This window comes from Myodes glareolus, chromosome 22, assembly GCF_982192425.1.
Source record: "Myodes glareolus chromosome 22, mMyoGla1.1, whole genome shotgun sequence".
NCBI classification, from domain to species: domain Eukaryota; kingdom Metazoa; phylum Chordata; class Mammalia; order Rodentia; family Cricetidae; genus Myodes; species Myodes glareolus.
The window spans coordinates 37,811,433-37,832,000 of NC_142047.1; the positions used below are offsets into that span (position 1 = coordinate 37,811,433).

At 49.2% G+C, this 20,568-nt stretch overlaps 1 protein-coding gene across 3 annotated transcripts in view; it reads right to left on the reverse strand.

Annotated features, from left to right (window-relative positions):
- Positions 1–2,035: 2,035 nt before the first annotated feature.
- Positions 2,036–20,568, reverse strand: part of St3gal2 (ST3 beta-galactoside alpha-2,3-sialyltransferase 2) — a 52,327-nt gene continuing 33,794 nt past the window's right edge. For all 3 annotated transcript variants that reach the window (XM_085681721.2, XM_048437254.3, XM_085681720.2), the window contains exons 2-7: positions 17,561–18,917; positions 13,485–13,678; positions 8,021–8,200; positions 4,845–4,890; positions 4,447–4,566; positions 2,036–3,864 (exon numbers count right to left, since the gene is read on the reverse strand). In XM_085681721.2, the coding sequence (XP_085537847.1) occupies positions 3,691–3,864; positions 4,447–4,566; positions 4,845–4,890; positions 8,021–8,200; positions 13,485–13,678; positions 17,561–17,899 (1,053 nt within the window). In that variant the 5' untranslated portion in view covers positions 17,900–18,917 and the 3' untranslated portion in view covers positions 2,036–3,690. The remainder of the gene's footprint in view (positions 3,865–4,446; positions 4,567–4,844; positions 4,891–8,020; positions 8,201–13,484; positions 13,679–17,560; positions 18,918–20,568) is intronic.

Consider the following 20,568-nt stretch of genomic DNA (forward strand, 5'->3'; position numbering starts at 1 on the left):
CACGTTAACCAGGTACCTCACAACTGCCTGTTACATCTAGTGTACCCCACCCCGAGAGACATAACTACCTTTAATCCCAGCACTCTGCAGATAAGATCTCTTGAGTTCCAGGACAGCCAGAGTGACACAGAGTCCATGTCTCAAAGACAAAACAAAAACAATCTTTCCTGTAGAATCAGCTTTTGGGTACTTGTATTTTTATGTTCATGTAGATCTTAGGATGCCTGCTGTGTTGATGCTCACCTGTAATCCCATCCAGTGTGGTATCTATCCCCTGAACCCTGAATTTGGGAGTTAACCTGTGGAACGTCAAAAAAAAAAATCCCTTTTCCAGGAAAGGGAAGGAAAAATAACAGAAAACAAGTTTAGATGGTCTTTTGGATGAGAGATTTGGGGACCATAGAAGGGAAGTGCGTGACAGGGTTATGGGTGTATGGGCCAGAGAGTTCCAGCCCTTGAATGAGGGTGAAGATGAGAGCAGGTGTGAGATAAATTCGAGGTCCACCCTGGTAGGGTAGTGTGGCAGACAGCAAGGTTTGTATGTGTGTGTGTGTACGGGAGTATGAGCGCATGTGTGTGTGTACAGGAGTATGAGCGCATGTGTGTGTGTACAGGAGCGTGGAGCACTGTGAAGTTTAAGAAGGGGAAAGGAATTGAGACGGCACAGAGCAAGACAGCGCAATAGTTAATACCTGCGCTGACCCAAAGGACGACACTGAAAATAAACAGGGCAGGCAGCCAGGCAGTGGTTTAGTCATGCCTGGCAAGGACTAAACAGCCTTTAGTTGCATGCCTTTAATCCCAGCACTTAGGGAGGCAGAAGGAGGTGGGTCTCTGACTTCAAGGCCAGCTTGGTCTCAGCAAGTTCTAGGACAGCCAGGGCTACATAGAAAAACCCTGTCTTCAAAAAACCAAGGCAGATAAGTTGTGGACTAGTAATGGAGCAAAAATTACTCATCCCAGGCCACAGTTGATTCCACAGCTACCCTCGTCAGTCCTGATAGCTAATAGGTTCTGTCTCTCCAAATTGGTCCCCTATCTTAAGAGAAAGGACAGTCCTCTGTCCCTAGACTCCCAAGACTTCATCATGACAGAAGAGTTAGCATTTGGTTAAATGGTATACCTCAACCTGAAGACTACAGAACAACTGTAAAAAGCAATCTAACAAAGTAGAATGCAAAAAAAAAAAGCCTTGCATTTTAATGAGGGGAACCGGAAAGCATGAAAGAAAGATAAACTACAAGACTGTTGGAATATCTAAGTTGTAACAGTACATTAGACACCTGCTCCCTGTAGGGGTTTTTAAGTGTAGTTCTTTGATCCATTTGACATCCATTTTAGTGAGTGATTTAAGGTATAGAGCCAACATTTTTCCCCCAGGAGATTTTTAATTACCTACTGGAGTTTATTTGAGCATTTATCCAAGCATTTTTTTCCCTTGGTGAAGGCAAAGCTGAGGGAGGCAGTATATGCACCCAGCAGTTCTCCCGGAGAACTATCCTTTTGTATAGCATCTTGTTGCACTGGCAGCAGGATGTGGGTCCATGTAGTGTGATTGGAGTCAGCAGAAAAATGCCAAAGATAGGAGAAATCCAGAGAGGGGCTTACCCCATGGGGAAAGGACAGCTTTACGGGTGCTGAGATGACGAAAGGTCATTTCAGGTGAGCCAATAATCCTTTCCAAGTCTTTTAGAGGAATCTGAAGAGGGTACAGTAATCTGATTTTTGTTTTGTTTCTGAGAAAAGGTATCATGTAGCCCAGGCTGACCTCAAACTTGCCATAGAGCTAAGGCTAGCCTTTAACTTATTTTCCTGCCTCAGCCTTCCAACTGCTGAGATTGAAGGCACATGTCGCCATGCCTGGTGCAGCTGTAATCCTCATAGTCTTCTGGGGGACTTCAGAGAGCAGAGTCTGAACTAGACTCATGTGTAAGAGGGTAGCAGAATTGCTTTGTTCTCCCAAACATCCTTACTATTATAGTGCCTCCTTAGATACATCTAAGACAGTATAGTTTAGAACAGATGAATGACTCCATGGGGTTTGTTCTTTTTTAATTCAGAAAAAGAAAGGGAAGGAAAAAATTTAAATGTTTAAATAACCATAGAAGAAAAGATCTGGGTGCTGGGACCTACCTCTTCTAGAATTGGGATTAATGGTTTAAACAAAACAAAGGGAGGAAGGGGAGAAAATAAATTATTCTTCTCAATACTGTTTGGCATAATCGCATTGTTTTTCAGTTTCTCATCCCAGCAACTTCCTGAGAGCAGAGATGAGACAGGCAAGAAGAGAACGGCGGGTGCCTTGACTGCCGGCTGGCCGGGTAGAGCCCTGGGAGTGACTCCTGTAGCCCCGCTCAGTGTAGCCCCTTTTTCTCTACCCCTGCTTTTGGAACTGGGAAGGAACAGATTCAAGAAAAGTTCTCCATGTCTTAGTTTTCAGGAGTACTTGCTGTCTCATCCCAGCCCCCTGGTACTATCCCTTCTGGGTGACTGTCCCCCGCAACCAGGAGGCTGCTTGGTAATGTCAACTTAAGAATGGGAAATATTTGTGTGGACACTGCAGGGAAGGGGTCTACTTTCTGTGGCCTGAGACATTCACTGAGGCCCTTTCACCCACTCAACCTCAGCCTTGACTTGAGTCATGCAAATAGCTTCCAGTTCTAACCCCCGCTTCTTTACTCACCAGCCCTTTAGGAGCCGGAAAGTGGGTTAGAACAGGCGAGTAAGCAGGGTAAAGTTGCAGACAGGAGGAGGCATGCATGGCAGCCACCAATCCGCTCATCCCCAGCAAAGCTCCAGGCCATCTGCAAAGAATTGTCAAGCAATCTTGGTTGGGCAGCCATCCCTGGCAGCTTCAAGGTAACTAAAGTATGAGCCCAAAGCAAATCCTACACCCAAGCAAGAGGCTGTCTGCTCCTTTGGGGTGACAATGAGAGAAAACGGTACATGCACAGGCAGCTGGGCTCGGCTCTCCAGCCTGCTGTCCACTGCTGCTCTCGCCTGAAGGCTAAAGACTTACGGACCGTGTGCCAGGGCGTGAGCAGCTGGGTCCCAGTGGTGTCATTTTGTCTCCAGATCAACAAGTGAGCTGGAGAGAAAGCCCAGGGCCAAAGGGCAGACGCTGAGAAGATGGTGGGGGACAGTAGGAGTGAGGGCACACGTGAGAGAAGCACCTTGCATGTGATCCGGTGAAACTTCCTACCCCTGCTGACACTAGTTACTGGAGTGAGGCCCTAGGGAGATCCACCCAGCTGGGGGTGAATCTAATCCCCTACTACCTGGTGAGCCACAGAATGAATGCCCTGGAGAGGGTCTCATCGCGACCACATTTCTTTGGCGGGCTTCACTCACCCATCCGGGCCTAAACTGGAAGAGAGCAGTCCAAAGCGCTCCTATCCAGGCCCAGACCTAGCCTCTTAAAACGTGGAAAAGAAACTCTTATCCAAAGCTGGGTTGGGGGAAGGGGGTCGAGGCCCCGCCGCCTCCCAAGGCCATGATTGGTGGAGACGGCGGCGCCAGAAGTTCTCCTTGAGTCGTATGATTGGCTGAGAAAGAGAAGCTCCGCCCAACAGCAGCACGGATTCATTACGGAGAACGGCGCAGGGTCCGACGCAGGGTCCGATTGGTGGGCGGCAGCCCGTCCTCGGCCAGACCAAGGCTTGACTGATCCTGACGTTGCCCTTGGGGAGCTCAGTTCCCTCGGTAGACCTCGATCTTGCTGGCCTTGGCCAGCAGGTCAATGATGTGGGCTTCGAAGTCGGCATCGTGCACGCCCGTCTTCCGGAATTCACCCGCATACCGGTTGTTCTCCCAGTAGTGGTGCCAATTGCCTCGGCTGTCAGCCCCAAATCCATACACGTTCACCTGTGGGGAGGGTGGCAGGGGTCATTGGGAATGGGGGATCCTGGGGGTGGGAAGGCCCAAGTCTAAGAACACTGACTCTCAGAGAGAACTTCTGCTGCTTTTTTTTTGTTGTTTTGTTTTTGCTTTAATACAACAGGATCCTATGTGGCCCAGGCTGACCTCAGACCCCTCTTGCCTCAGCCCCACCATAGCTCATTACAGGTGCCACCATGACCCAGCTATACATCTAACTTTTTAATGAAGTAATTTTATTTTCTTATTTATTTGGGTTTTTCGAGACAGGGGTTCTCTGTGTTATGCTGGCTGTCCTGGACCTCACTCTACAGACCAGACTGGTGGTGAACTCACAGAGATCCCCTGCCTCCTGAGTGCTGGGCTTAAAGGCGTGTGTACCACGCCCAGCTAAGTAATTAGTAAAGTTAAAAGGGTACTAAAGATTGGGAATTACAAGTATACTGTTTGTAGTACAGAATGAGAAAACCCAATCCACATCGCTAGAGTCACTGCTAAGATGGGAAAGGGCTGCTTCCCTCTGTTTCTGGGCTCTGCTACCTCCCCGCTAGACAGGCACTAACTACCCACCTCATCACACACATGTAGCGCGAAGAAGAGCACCAGCATCCCTGTGGAGGGGTACCGTCCATGGTGCTCTGTCCACCTGTCATGGATGTACTTGAAGAAGGCTGGGTTGTAAATCTGGACCTGTGAGGAGAATAAGAGGCACATGGAGGGTTTGGAGGCCTAGAGATTCAGGGCAGGCTCTGAGAAGCTCCTAGCAGCTCCTCAGTGTGCTACACATGGGTTTTCCTAGGTTGCTGTGGTCAGTGCTGGAGCCGGGCATACCAGCAGATGCAGATTTGATGGTCTTGGAAGGGCACCATGCCATTCCTGAGCCACACGACTAGGCACACCTAGAGTGAGCCAGCATCTTTTCCACAGTGGGAGGGTCAGAAGAGGAGAGGAGGAGGCGGGGAACTTACCTTTTCTTTGTCCACTCTAAGGAAGGACTTCACTGGCGCGTAGGTGCTGCAAGACGACAGAAAACAAAACAAAACAAAACAAAAACTTTCAAATGGCTCTCCAGGACGCAGCAACACATCTTCTACTCTTTAAGACCAAATGCTACAGCCTCACAATTTCTAGACTGATCTATTTCTGTTGACTGTTCATCCCTGCAGGCCCTTGATCAGAAACCTCCGGTGGCTTTCAGGATAAAACTGGAATGGTTTAGTCAAGCTTCCAATCTCAATCGTTCTTCCCCAAACTGTTTGCTGGGGAACACTACCCTGGGATTAGCTAATCATCTCAAACTCATCATGGGTCCTGACTAGTTTTTACGTCCGCTGACACAGGCTGGAGGGATCTGAGAAGGGGACTCTAAATTGAGAAAATGTCTGAATAGATCAGGCTGTAGGGCATTCTCTCAGCTAGTGAGTGGTGTAAGAGGGCCAGCCCATTGTGGGTGATGCCACCCCTGGGATGGTGGTTCTATAAGAAATCCCAGCACTTGGGAGGTAGAGGCAGACCTATGTTAGATGAATCTCTACAGAGCGAGTTCCAGGACAGCCAGGGCGGTTTACACAGTGAAAACCTGTCTCAAAAAACTAATAAATTGAAGGAAGGAAGGAAGGGAGGGAGGGAGGGAGGGAGGGAGGGAGGGAGGGAGGGAGGAAGGAAGGAAGGAAGGAAGGAAGGTGGCAGGAAGGAAGAGAAAGAGAGAGAGAGAAAGAAATGAGGCTGAACAAGCCACAGGGAGCAGGTCAGTAAGCAGCATTTCTCCGGTCATCATGCAGTTCCTGCTTCTGGGTTCCTCTTCTGCCTTCCTTCCATGAACTATGATGTGGAAGTGTAAGCAAGACAAATCCTTTCCACACCAAGTTGCTTTTGATTATGGTGTTTCATCACAGCAATAGTAACCCTAACTAGAACACCATGTTTATGCAAGTAACCTCTGCCTAGAGTGCCTTTCTCTACTGTCCCCAGGCTTGGGCCAAATCCCATTTCCTGCTTGCATGGCTGGCCATGGCTCTGCTGAGTACACTGAAGCGGATTAGAAGCAATATGGCCAAGGGTCGTAAGCTCTGCCAACCAAAGCCCAATGTTCAAACCAAGGTGGCATGGGAGGTCCTTCTGTCCATGTGTTGCTTTTATTAGTTAATGAATAAAGAAGCTGCTTTGGCCTGTGAGGGCAGAATAGAGCTAGTTAGGAAAACTAAACTGAACACTGGGAGAAAGTAGGTGGAGGAAGTAAGATGCCATGTAGCCGTCACCAGAGACAGACGTGCCAGAACCTTGCCGGTAAACCGCAAGCCTCATGATAAAATATAAAATGATAGAAATGGGTTAATTTAAGATGTAAGAGCTATCTAGAAATACGCTTAAGCTATTGGCCAAACAGTATTGCAAATAATATAGTTTCTGAGTGATTATTTCAGGTCTGGGCAGCCGGGAATGAACGAGCAGCCTCTGACCACACGAAGGCAGAGGCCTCAGCTTCAGCTCTGGCTCCCAAAGGTGCCCAGGCTTCTGTGAAGACCCCGTAGAAAAGCTTTCTATCTGCCAACATGAAGACAAATGAACTGGCGTGGCACACCTCCATACTATTTACAGATGCTATTTTTACAAATAAACTTGTGGCAAGATTTTTTTTTTTTAAGTACAAGGTGAGGCAGAGTGGACTAAGTGGTTATTTAGAGGTGGGCTAAGATGACTGGGTTGTTGGGGATAACAGATCAAAGACCTTTAGGACATAAAGACATCCTAAAATTGTCATGTTTACAGCATTCTGAATTCATCAAAGTGTTATTGGTTTGCATACTTTTTAAATTTTTATTTATTTGTGTGTGGGGTACACAAGCACCACAGCCTGCATGTCTGAGGACAACTTGCAAGAATGAGTTCTCGGGCTGGAGAGATGTCTCAGTGGTTAAGAGGACTGACTGCTCTTCCAGAGGACCTAGGTTCAATTCCCAGCACCCACATGGCAGCTCACCACTGTCTAAAGGTCCAGTTGCAGGGGATCTGACACCTTCACACCAATGCACATAAAATAAAATTAAAATATTTAAAAAAAGAATGAGTTCTCTCCTTCTACTATAGGGGTCTTGGGGACTGAACTCAGGTGTCACGTCCACGCCACTTCTGACCTACTCAGGTACCAGGCACACATGTGGTAACCACATATATACGTGTAGGCAGACATTCATACTTCTAAAATAAATACATCTAATGTTTCTGTTTTGTTTTCAAGAATTGGTAGGATAGATATAGTGGCATATCCTTGTATCTAAGAACTGTAGAGATGGAAGCAGGAAAATTAGTTCAAAGCCTGCTATGGCTACATGAGACCCTACCCCAAGACACATACAGACACACACATAAACACATACACACACATAAACACATACACATACACTGAAAAAGCATGGGGCTAGAGAGATGGCTCAGTGACTAAAAACATTTGCTCCTTTTGCAGAGGAACCAGGTTTAGTTCCTGGCACCTACACCCTGGAAATACAGTTCCAGGGGATCTGATGCCCTCATTCAACCATCGGTTCCTGCATACATGCGGTGCATATACACACACTCAGTCACATACACATAAAATAAATACATACTAAAAAACAAACAAACAAACAACAAACCCACCAGACCTTTGGTAAGCCAGACCTGGTGACAAAACCCTGTAATTCCAGCTACCAAGGAAGCTGAGGCAGGAAGAACAAACATTTAAGGCCTGCTTCAGCTGCAGAGAAACTTCAAGGCCAGTTTTAGCGACTGATGAAGACCTTGTCTACAAAAGTTAAAACAAAATCCTAATAACAATAATAACAAACCCCTCGCTCGATGCAATGGATTGCCCAGCGTTCCCAGCTGTGATGGAATGATGACCCCAGAGACAGTGACCAGAGAGAAGAGCTCCACAGTCCAGAGCTGCCTCTTGGAGAAACCGGTGCAAACTGGAGGGTTCAAGTTTTTTGCCACTGGTACACTGAGTAGCACCAAGTAGGAAGAGACGCAGAATAAGCTGTGCCCTCAGCTAGCCCACCATTGTGAGTCCTCCCTTCTCACTAATGTAACTAGAGAACACTTTGAACCCAGAGCCCCCATGGAAGTCTTGCCACGCATATGCTACTCAGCCAGCAAAGAGCCTCACAATCGGATCTGTCCTGTAGAGAGGGCGCTGGCAATCCACATTAGGTCCAGGGCCTTGAAGGGTACCAACACGAAGCTGACATTGGCAGGCAGGTTCTTGGCACTCTCGGGGTACATGAAATGGTGGGTTGTCCGGCTGCCAACATCCTTCTCAAAGCCCACAGTTGGTGCCTGATTCATCCTGAGGGAAGAAAGAGGGTGCTATGAAAAGGAGCTACCACGGAAAACGGCACGTGTGTTTTAGAAGTTAATTTGCCACCTACCAAAGAAGAACATGGAAGCTGGGCATGATGGCTCATGCCTATAGTCCCAACATTCAAGAAGCTGGAGGCGGGAGGATTGCTACATTTGAGGCCATCCTGGGCTACAGAGTAACACTTTTCTCATTAAAAAAAAAAAAAGAAAAGAAAAAGAAAAAAGAAAGAAATGTATAAAATGACACACACTTTGACTCAGCAATGGTTGTTTAAGATAAGACCATTCCATTAATAAAACGACTGGTGGGTACATTTGTACATTCATCCACTGAATGCCAATCAGAACAAAGTAAATCTTACATGCTGGTCACAAACCCAACACCAGTCAGTGAAACATCCAAGTGGTGCAAAGTACCTGATTCCTTTATTCTTTTTTTGAGACAGCCCAGACTAGCCTTAAATTTGCTATGGACCTAAAGTTGGCCTGGAACTCCTGACCCTCCAAGTGCTGGGATTACAGATGTGCATCACTAAGTCCAGGTAAGGCTCCATTTTGGTAAACATTTTACGTCATAGTTGACATAGCTCTAAGCACGAGCCTGCTGGTCTTGTTTTCTGTTTATGTGGGCCGTTCTGTCTCCGGAGGATGGAGCACCTTACAGCATCGTCATTACCGCAGTAAGGTGGACCATAAGCGCTGTTCCTTTGCTGTGGCGCCCAGGAGGGAGCAACCATCTCCAAGTGCCTCCCTAGCCTTCATGCCGGCTCTATGGAACCAGCACAGATGTTGCCTTCAGAGTGGCTGCCACCATGAGCTGGGCTGGGTGTAGACTTCCCTTGCCATAGGGCACCTCTGCTGTTTCCCTTCTGCTCCTCTCCCAGTAGCAGAAGTGTCAGAGAGGGCAGGGAAGCATCCCAATCGCCTGTGGATGGAAAAGGCAAGAAGGACACAGAAGTGTTCAGCTGGTGGTGCTGGGAACCAGACTTACACTTATGGGGACCTAAGAAGCAAGCTTCATCTTACCAGAGACTAACAGACCAAAGCTCTGAAGATCAAAAGGCTGTGACTGGGAATGAAGTTGCAAAATAAAGTCCAAGATGATGTTTCATAGGCTCCAGAGGAATGAGAAGAAACGTGGCATTCTATGGAGGCTGATTCATCCTAGATAAGTCATACCCTGGAAAGGGGCCAGAGGATGACACACATCTCTGGGACACGCAGCCATGCATTCCAGAAACCTATCCGTTCCTCGCTGCCTTCCGCGGTCAAAGAAAGGCTGGGCAGGGTGGATTAGAATTTCCTCAGCGCACACAGCATCTGGCTATCTCATCCCTGTCACTTAAGCTTACCGCATGCCTTCCATCACCAGACCACGCTAGGAACTGGATGGATCTGCTGGCTAGAGGTGTCAGGCTAAGCTCAGTTCCAGCTGGAGTCACCAACTAAGACTAAAGAATGAATTTACAGGAGGAGACAGCTGGAGGTGAGAGGACAGAGAAGTTAGAGCCGGATTTCACTATAATGCTCTCCCTGATTCTGGGAGAGAAGCCTTCCCTGGTTGGTTCCAAATCAAGAGAGAGAGAGAGGTCTGTAAGCAGCCGCCTCTGCTGCCATCTGGCTCTTTATACAGACCACAGACCGCCAGCTCCACCCGGATCACCCTTTTTACAAAGCAGTTCCAAGGCCCACTCCAAACACGACATCTTGACCTTGCCTCATGTGAAAGAGAATCCCTGGATGTGTCTGCAGCTAGGACACGCCTATCATAAGATGCCATAGTTTTCAGATCTGCAGGTTTTAATCCCTGGGGCTTCCCAATCATCACCCAAGAACCTAATGATAGAGTTGCCCAGAGAGGCAGGTACTCAGGCATCTGAGAGTTGCCTTTTTCCTTTCCTTCTTTCCTCTTTTCCTTCTTTCCTTCCTTCCTCCCTCCCTCCCTCCCTCCCTTCCTTCCTCTAGCGTCCAAAAGAATGCCATAGGGTTTCTCTGTGTAGCCCTGGCTATCCTGGAACTCACTCTATAGACCAGGCTGGCCTCCAACTCACAGAGATCTTCCTGCCTCTGCCTCCTGAGTGCTGGGATTAAAGGCGTGCGCCCCCACCGCCTGGCTTGCCTTGGACTTTTCAAGTACCCCAGGGTAGAAGGGAAGCAATGGAAGCCTCAGCAGGGAGAGCTCTTTCACCAGCTTCCGGCTCCCCTCCCTTTTAAGTGCCAGCAACCGGAAGATGAAGACAACCCGAATGGCTCTGGAGGTCTGGGTGGAGCTCAGTATTTTCTCCTATCTCCCTACTCATCACCATTTCTCATCGTAAGGAAGATTTTGTAATATATATATATATATATATGGAAATCCTCGGAGACACATTGCTGTGTTGGCGTTGCGATGGAGACAGCAACAGTTTCTAAGACAAAAGCCTTCTGCCTCCTGGGAAATCTGGTCTTTCTGCAATGCTCATTGTAGGAGATGTTTAGAGGGAACCTGGAGTTTCAGTATTTTATCCGTCCGTCCATCCATCCATCCATCCATCCATCATTTATTCATGTGTGCCTGCACTCACCTGTGCATGTATAGGCTAGAGGCTGGCAATGAGAGTCTTCCTCTCCTGCTTTCTGTTTCTGTGTGTATGCTTGTTTGTGTGTGGCTGCCCACATGCCATGGTACACATGTGGAGGTCAGAGAACAGAGTCTGGGTATCAGTCCGCACCTTTCCTCTTTGTGACAGGGTCTCCTTGTCACTATGTCAACTGGGACAATGGGTGCTCAAGCCTCTGGGGAGTGTCTCTGCCTCTCAGCTCCCTTTAGGGGAGCACTGGTATTAAAGAAAACTATACGATAGCATCTGGCTTTTATATGGGCTCTGAGAATCCAAACTCAGGTTGTCAGGGTTGCCCAACAAGTGCCTTTATCTACCTTTACTAACTGAGCCATCCCCCCAATCTCTGCCTCGTTTTTTAAAGACAGTGTTTCTTCTTGAAACTGGAGTTTACCAGTTTGGCTAGACTGACTGACCAGTAAGCCCACAGGGTCCATCAATCCCAGTACCACCAGCACTGGGGTACAGGCGTTGCTGCAACAGCTTTTACATGGGTGCATTTATACCCGAACTCTGGTTCTCAGGCTTGCATAACAAGCACTTTGCCATCCAAACCATCTCCCTAACCCTATTTACTTACTTTTGAGGCAGAGACAGGGAGGCGCTCATGTATCCAAGACTGGCATTGAACTTACTAGGTATCCAAAGATGTGAATTCCTTACCATCCTACCTCTATGTAAGTGTGTGTCACCATCCCTAGCTTATGCAGTGCTGAGGCTCAAACCCAGAGCCCGGCACATCCTAGGCAAGCACTCTACCAACTGGACACTATCCCAGCATGAGACTCTGGGCTTCTCCTGAGACAGGGTCTCACTATGTAGCCACGGCTATTTCAAACTCAGAGATCTACCTATTTCTGCCTTCCAAGTATTTGGATTAAAGGTGTGGAATACTGTGCTTGGCTTTGAGATTTTTTATTTATTTATTGTATGTGCATTGGTGTTTTGCCTACATGGATGTCTGTGTGAGGGTGTCAGATCCCCTGGAACTGGAGTTACAGACAGTTGTGAGCTGCTATGTGGGTGCAGGGAATTGAACCCAGGTCCTCTGGGAGAGCAACTGTGATCTTAACCACCTAGCCACCTCTCCAGCCCCTTGAGATGGTTTTTTTTTTTTAAGCCAGGAACTTACTATGGCAGCCCAAGTCTGGCCTTGAACTTGGAACTTTTTCAGCTTCAGCCTCCAGAGAGCTGAGATTCACAAATGTATGCGACCGTGCACACCTCACCCTCTTTTAAAGAGGGGTTGTTTTAGTGTTGCAAGGACAGCAGAATGGGCAGTAGCAAGGACACCTCCTGCCAGTAACATTGCTCTTTGAAAAACATTTATTATTAAATTTTATTTGGGTGGCTGGAGAGATGGCTCAGCGATTAAGAGCATTGCCTGCTCTTCCAAAGGTCCTGAGTTCAATTCCCAGCAACCACATGGTGGCTCACAACCATCTATAATGAGGTCTGGTGCCCTCTTTAGGCATGCATGTAGACAGAATATTGTATAAATAAATAAATAAATATTTAAAAAAAATTTATTTGGGTGTAGGTATATGCATGTGAGTATAGGCACCCATGGAAGCCAGAAGTGTCAGATGCCCTGGTACTGAGTCACTGATAGTTGTGGGTCATGTGACATGGGTACCAGGAACTGAACTTGGGTCCTCTGCAAGAGCAGGATGTATTCTTAACCGCTGAGTCGTCTCTCCAGTCCCAGTAACTTCATTAAGGTTCTTCTAACAGGGGGCTGAAGAGATGGCTCAGTGATTAAGAGCACTGCCTGCTCTTCCAAAGGTCCTGAGTTCAATTCCCAGCAACCACATGGTGGTTCACAACCATCTGTAATGAGGTCTGGTGCTCTCTTCTGACCTGTAGGCAGAGTACTGAGAATACTGTATACATAATGAATAAATAAATCTTAAAAAAAAAAGAGAGAGGTAGAAGTAATGCCACTGGTTTGTGCAGTGTTCAGGGTTACATCTCCAGCCTCCCAAAATGATATTTTGTGGTTTTTTTTTTAAGATTTATTTATTTATTGTGTATATAGTGTTCTGCCTCCAGGCCAGAAGAGGGCACCAGATCTCATTACAGATGGTTTGTGAGCCACCATGTGCTTGTTGAGAATTGAACTCAGGACCTCTGAAAGAGCAGCCTTAAACACTGAGACATCTCTCCTCTCCAGTCCCCTATTTTGTAGGTTTTAAAGAAATATTTTTATTTTTATACGTGTGTTTCACCTGCATGTATGTATATGTAACAATTATGTGTCCCCTGAAGTCAGAGTCACAGATGACTTCAAGGTGCCGTACGGGTGCTGAGAACCAGACTCCGGACCTCTGCAAGGTCAGCATGTGCTCTTACACTGATCCCCCTCTCCAGCCCCCAAAGTTTATATTCTGAACACTTCCTCCACACCCAACCTTGAAAAACTAGGACGAGAGACCAAGCCCATGAACTGAAGTCTGTGAGTACTGGTGTTCTTTAGCACAGGGGACACCTGCGCTTGTGGCCTATCAGAAGAGGCCAGAATGGCTCAGGGGGGAGAGAACAAGCCTGAAATCCTGAGCTTCGTCCATGGGACCCAGGTGGTGAAGGAACTTCTGCAAGCTGTCCCCTGATACCCCAAGGACGCATCAAGAATGGTCTTCCCCGCCCCCTCCTGATTCCATGACAGCTCACCTCATGATAAAGTTATGGCCGTCCACATCTTGCCCATAGCCAGAGCCCCGAAGGTTGCCTGAGTTTCCCACCACAGCACAGCGCCGGCACTGTTGGGGGTCCCGGAAGCGGTAGGGGTTCTCGCCAGGCACGATCTGGAACAGCTTCTCCAGCACCTCATTGGTGTTGTGTGACTTGAATTGAGGTTGCAGCATCTGGGCAGGGGAGATGGCTGTGAGGACAGAGAGAGATTCGCCCCTTCAAACCTCCCCTCCAGTCAGAGCCCACAGACCTCCTTCCCAGGGCTGCCTGGGAGCCCCTCCCCAGGCAGTGGGAACTCCTCCCCTCTCAATGGCAGCGAAGTCTTGATTCCCAGTCAGTCTCACTATTGAGAGACCAATACCCAGTACCCTGCCCCCGATGCTCTCGAGAGGCTTGTGGTAGGAGTTGGGGTGTCAGAGTGCTATTTGAGGCATTTTGCAGGGGCTTGTAGGCCTAGGTCATAAAGCAGGGATCTTTTCAATTCTGTCTCCTGGGGTGGGGGACACCTGTGGGACTTGTCTGTAACTGCTCTGGACCCTCTGGGAAATGCAGGGAGTTCATTAAAAAAAAAAAAAAAAGAAAAGAAAAGAAAAGAAAAGAAAAGAAAAGAAAAAAGTACAGAGCCAGGTGGCTGGAATAAAACTGGCTCCCTGTGCCCCTTGTCAAGAGCCAGAACCCAAACTGCTAATGATCAACCAAGTCTCCGTGTACCAGAGTTTATCTCTGAACTCCTGATCCTCTTGTCTGCACCTCCTAAGTATTGTGCTTTGTTAGAGACAGGGTTTCAGTACATAGTCCAGGCTGGTTTTGAGTTTACTATGTACCACTGGCTGGCTCTGACCACACAGTGATCCTCTTGCCTCAAACTCCTGAGTGCCAGGATTACAGATGTATACCGCCGTACCCTGACAGAGTTCAATGCTCAGTGGGGCCAGGCAGGTGACACACACAGGAGCAAAGGAGGTGGGCACACAGCAAACAAAAGATCATATGCATACAAAAAAAAAAAAGAAGAAGAAGAAGAAATTCATGGGCCAGTGAGATGCCTCAGGAGGTGAAGGCACTTGTTGCCAAGCCTGCTGACCAACATTCAAGTCCTAGAACCCGCACAGTTGGAGGAGAAAACTGACTCAGACCTCCATATGTGACATGCACAAGTCCCTCAATCCCCCCCACCTCCACACACACACAGAAATAAATTTTAAAAATCCAGTCAGACAGCCAGACAGGGGTGGCACACGCCTTTAATCCCAGCACTCGGGAGGCAGAAGCAGGCGGATCTCTGTGAGCCTGGTCTGCGCTGCTACAGACTGAACCACAGTCCCACAGGTTTGTGAACAAGCAGGGGCTGCTCAGGGGACCAAAAACTTTTCTGGAACAGAAGCCTGGCTCTGAGACAAGAATTTTCAATTTTATGGCCAAAGGGGATGATGGTGGAGAACAGAAAGAAGTGTGGGTGGAGGAACACAGCACCTAACAGCCTCTGAGTTCCAACCCTGTGACTGGAGGCCTGTCTCGTCCCCTCAGAACCCCTTCCTGTCATCCCTGAGTCCTGGTCTGGCTCTACAAGGTCATCCCTGAGACTACAATGGCAGGCAGACATGGGTACTTTTTGAACCTTGATTTTCTTCATAGAACAAGGATTGCAGCTGTGACTGACAGGCAGAACCCCGCGACAAGAGGAGCCTATGGGGTGCCTGCTCCACAGATACTAGTCTCGGAGGACCGGGCAACACACAGATTCTGGGCAGTTGTCTTGATACATGTGGTCATGTATCCTCACATCCCTGAAGAAGGAGAGGAGAGAGCTGGGCAGTGGTGGTGCACACCTTTGGGAGGCAGAGACAGGCGGATCTCTGTGAGTTCAAGGCCAGCCTGGTCTACAAGAGGAAAACCAAAAAAAATAAAAAAATTAAAAAAAAAGAAAAAGAAAAAAGAGGAGAGGCATTTTGCTCCCAAGCTGGCTGGAAGAACAGGGACCAGGAACTGACTCTCCATGCCAGGGAAAGCAGGCAGCCTACAGGCTCCATTCTTGGCCCAGGAGGCAACCAGATGGCCCTGTCGAGCCTGGGAAGTGATGCTCCAGAGATGATGGGGGCAGGGTGGAGGGTATGAAAAGCCCTAGGAAAACAGGAATGAACCTGTTTTAGGTCCTTCTGAGGCTCCTCGGCTCTCACCTCCCTTAACAGCTAAGGTTTACAAAGTCCTTTCCCAGACCAAAGCCATCTTCTCCAGCCACTGTAAAGAACCAAAAACGCCTCTTGAAGTGTTTATAATTACTCTGAGCCAACATTTACCAATAGGATATTCAATCTTAAAATCCACATTTCTCACTCGGGAGGCAGAGGCAGGTGATTCTCTGTGAGTTCTAGGCCAGCTTGGTCTTCAAAGTGAGTTCCAAGACAGCCAGAGTTACATAGAGAAATCCTGCCTCAAAAAACAAAAACAAAACAAAATCTATATTTCTGGACCAGGGGGACAGCTCAGTAAAAATGTCTGTACTGCAAACAACAAGAACCTGAGTTCGGGTTCCCAGAACCTATGTAAGAGCCAGATGGGGCCGTGCACTTCTGTGTCCTGATGCCAGGGGCATGTGGACAACAGGCATGGGGACAGGCAGGTGTCCAGAATCTTGCCTGCTGGCCGGCTTAGCCAAAGCTTTGAGCTCCAGAGTCCATGAGACCCTATTTCAAAAAATAAGGAAGAATGGCCAGCGTAATGGTACACACCTTTAATCCCAGCACTCGGGAGGCAGAGGCAGGCGGATCTCTGTGAGTTCAAGGCCAGCCTGGTTTACAGAGCAAGTACAGAACAGCCAGAGCTGCACAGTGAGACCAACAATGACAAAGACAGTGATTGAGTCAGATACTTCACAACCTCTGGCTTCCACAAGCATAATCCCGCATGCTTACACACACATAAAACATGCACAGCACACAAAGGGACGGGAGAAATGATTCAGCCAGTAAGACCACTGGCTGCTCTTCCAGAGGACCGAGGTTCAATTCTCAGCATCCACATGGTGGCTCACAAATGTCTGTAACTCCAGATCTAGGGGATCCGAAGCCCTCTTCTGGCCTCTGAGGACACCAGGTACGTAAAAGGCACACAGAGCATCCATTCATACACCAAAATAAAAAAAACGTCAGACGCATGCATGTATGTGTGCATGTATGTACACTGTGCACCCAAAACCGGGGGTCTGGGGTCTGATGCGAGGCTGGAGGAAGGCAGACAAGACGATCCAGTGGGGAAAGCTGCTCTCTGCCCAGCCTGGCAATCTGAGTTCAATCCCTGGGACCTATGTGAAGGCAGAAGAAAGCACCAACTCCACCAAGCTGTCCTCTGATCTCCACAGGTCCACTATGGCACCCATACATCAGCCACATCACACATGTACACACACACACACACACATACACACATACCACAAATAATAACAATTTTGGAAAGCTCAGAAGTTGGAGGAGGGAATAGCATGAGCCATTTGCTGGCAGGGGAGCGCTTGCTGCAGTTGTGGGGTAACTCCCACCAAATGGGAAGGCCTCTATCTAGGTCACGGCCTTCAGATCCCCACTCACTTTCTCAGCCGGACTGCTGTGGCCATTTGTGCTGCCTACCGAGGTCAACAGCACAGGGGACTCATATAAGAACCACAAATAAGCCAGGCGGTGGTGGCGCACGCCTTTAATCTCAGCAGTGGGGAGGCAGGGGCAGGCGGATCTCTGTGAGTTCGAGGCCAGCCTGGTCTACAAGAGCTAGTTCCAGGACTGGCACCAAAGCTACAGAGAAACCCTGTCTCAAAAAAAAAAAAAAAAAAAAAAAAACCCACAAATAGCAGTTCTCTCTCTTTCCAAGTCAAAGCATACTCCGCCTGTTAGCCATCTGTGATCCAGGTACACGGCTCAGAGCAGATGGGCTTCCCACTCTGTCAGGTGCTAGGAATCATGAGACAGAGAGCCCCAGTCCAAAAGGGGCTGTCAGAATGGCTCCAGAGTGAACCGATTCTGGGCAGAAGGCAGCAGAAAGAAAGCGGAAGGGGCCACGGTTCTTACCATCCACCACCTCTGGACATCCGGGGGGAGATTCATGTTCTCTCTAGTCCAGACAGGAGAGATGTTGCTGTCAAAGTGGCTGTCAAACCAGTCGGAAGTGCCGGCATCACCCATGCAGCGGCTGCAGGCGCAACTTTTCCCCGAAAGCCCCTCCTTGCCAAGGCGTTGTAGTCCCGTGTAGCCCGGCACCAGCTTCACCCGGTGTGTGCCACCCAGGGTCCCCGAGTCCAGGTAGGGCAAGGTGGCCATGCTGTGGTGTGAGTAGGTGAAGAGCAGGGACATGATGAACACCAGCAGGAAGGCCACGGAGAGGAACCACACCCGCAGGGAGCACTTCATTGTGCTGGCCACGGGGCAGCTGTCACCGTGGCCAATCCTCCGCCAGCCCACTATGGGGCTGGCCGCGGCACAGCCTGCTTCTTTTGGCAGCACGTGTAAAGGGCATAGGGGCACGAGGTGTGGCAGGGGACTCTTGCCACACCCTCCCTCATACAAAGGAAAAAGCACGTCCGCAGCAGAATTCCCCCTCCCTCCCCCCAGTCCCTGAGCCACTGGAGTCTCTGCTTAAGGCTTCATCGGGTTTCTCAGTCACTAGCTGGGCCACAAGGGCTCTGCTTTGCCTGCCACCCTGTCCAGGCAGAGGTCAGTCCATCCCAGCCCTCTGGTCCCTTGTGACTGCTGGCTGCCAGCTCCAGGGACCCCCCTCTTTGGCGGCTTGAAAAGGTCCAGTCTGGAGCAGTCTGGGTCCTTGTGGCTCATGAGCAGACGCTGAGGCAGTCCCTCCTCCCCTGCAGTGGGGAAGTCCTGGAACTCTGATCGCAGCAGAGAACCCACGGGCTTCAGGGGGCCTGCATTCCATGCAAGAATCCTCTTCAGGCTTGCAGGCCTTCCTGGCCCAACTCCTTGGCCAGGGGAAAGGAGCCCCACTTGAGGCCGGAAAGAAAACCAATAATCTTCATGGACATCTGTAAAAAGGTGTAAAAACCAAGGCCCTCCTCTCTGTAGCTTCTGTCTCGCTGCTTCCCATGGGCATTGCTGGTCCTTTCTCCTGGTGAGCGCAGCCCCAGCTGCAGCTGCACAGGGGATCACAAAGCACCGACTCCTGCTGTGGGGTCCTCTGGAGCTGGGAACAGCTGCCACTCAGCAAGGCGCTGCACCTAAGCCACGTGGGTCAGCAGAGCTTGGGTGGAGTCCCTCACGAGGCTCCGGACCCCCGGGACTGCTGGCCTCTGCAGGGCAGCTGTCCTGCCCACCCCTGCTTCTGGGGTAAGGTTGTCCTGCCCTCAATTCCTGCCAGCAGGAATCCCCTGGCAGACTCTTCCTCACCTATCAGGTGCCAGGTTGCCACAGCATGACCCTGAAATTCAGAGAAGAAAAAGATATGCAGATAGACAGCAAGAACCGGAACACACACACACAAATTTTCTTGCTCACCACCCCCCCACACACACTCACCCCCATCTCTGTCTCTCCCTCTGTCTGTCCCTCTTTCACACACACGCCCCACCCATGGTCTCAGAGGGACAAAGTCAGCACATAGAAGCTCCTTAACAAAAGGGTAGACAAAAGAAAGGGCTCTCTCTTCCAACCATCCACAGACAGCGTCACTTCGCCTAACCCCCAGCCTCAGAGGACTGAGTTAGTGCAGCGCCTTCACTAATCAGCCTGAGAATAAACAATAAGCTAATTTCCCCAGGGTCTGTTAGCCAGGGCTGACATACTCAATTTAGAAAGCTTTGTCCAGCTTTGTGTGGTTACTTTCAGGCAAAATTATGAAGAAATTGACCCAGGGAAGATGGCAAGGTCTGAGAATAAAGGCATCCCCCACATAGTACTCTCAGGGAACTTCCAGTACCCATGGGAAGCTGGCAGGGTCCTGTCTGTGATCTCCCAGGTGTGGATCTGTACAGGCAACATTTCTGATTGGTTCAGTGAACCATGAACAATCCTTCCTGCTCTGATGCGCTGGGAAAACTCTTCAGAAGATGGGGTTTCTGACTTCAGAACCGGCACCAACTAGCCCCAAGGGCAGTTTCCTTCATCTGTGTATTACGGAAAATGAACTCTCCAAGAGTCCTGTTAGCACCAACAGCCCCAGGCTCCATCCACACTGTCCCAACAGACCACAAGGAGAAGAGGCCATTTGCAGAGCTGTTGAGTACTGGCCTGAGGGAAAGGAGCCTGAATCCACCTAAGGGAATCACTTAAACCTTCTCTTTAAACCCGGCCAGCCAGAGTAAGTTCTGACGTGACCCCTGGGTCTTGCAGTCATCCCTTCCTTGTTGAGAGCTTTCCCGCTGCTGCTGGCAGCTGCAGGCTGTCTTAGGATCTGTGTTAAAAAGATGCCAACCAGGACAGGAGCCTGCACAAGGAAGTCGCAGGAAGAGAAGGAGCTGGGGTTGTTTAGTAGCGAATCGGAGGCCAACTAGGGGCCAGGAGAGAGTGACAGAGCCTTAACAAGAACCAAAGGAAGCAGCAAGATGGCTTGCTCAGGGGGTAAAAGCCGCTTGCCTGAGTCTGGAAGCCTTCATTCAATCCCTGGGACTCAAAGGAAAATCGTCTCTACAAAGTTGTCTTCACATGAGTGACATGTGTTCCCCATCCCCATCACTCACACGAACAACGTAAAAAGGGGGTCGAGAGAGATGGCCCAGTGGTTAACAAATAGTACTGACTGCTTTTCCAGAAACCTGGGTCCGGTTCTCACCAGCCACAGGGCAGCTCACAATCATCAGTAACTCCATTTCTAGAGGATCCACTGCCCTCTTCTGGCCTCCTTGGGCACCAGACATGCACACGACGCACAGACATACATGTAGACAGAACACCCATCCACATCAAATAGAAATACACCTGGCCAGGCGGTGGTGGCGCACACCTTTAATCCCAGCACTCTGGAGGCAGAGGCAGGCAGATCTCTGTGATTTCGAGGCCAGACTGGTCTACCTGAACTAAGATAAATCTTTAAAAAACAAAACAAAAGCCCCAGCCCCATCGGTTTGTAATGG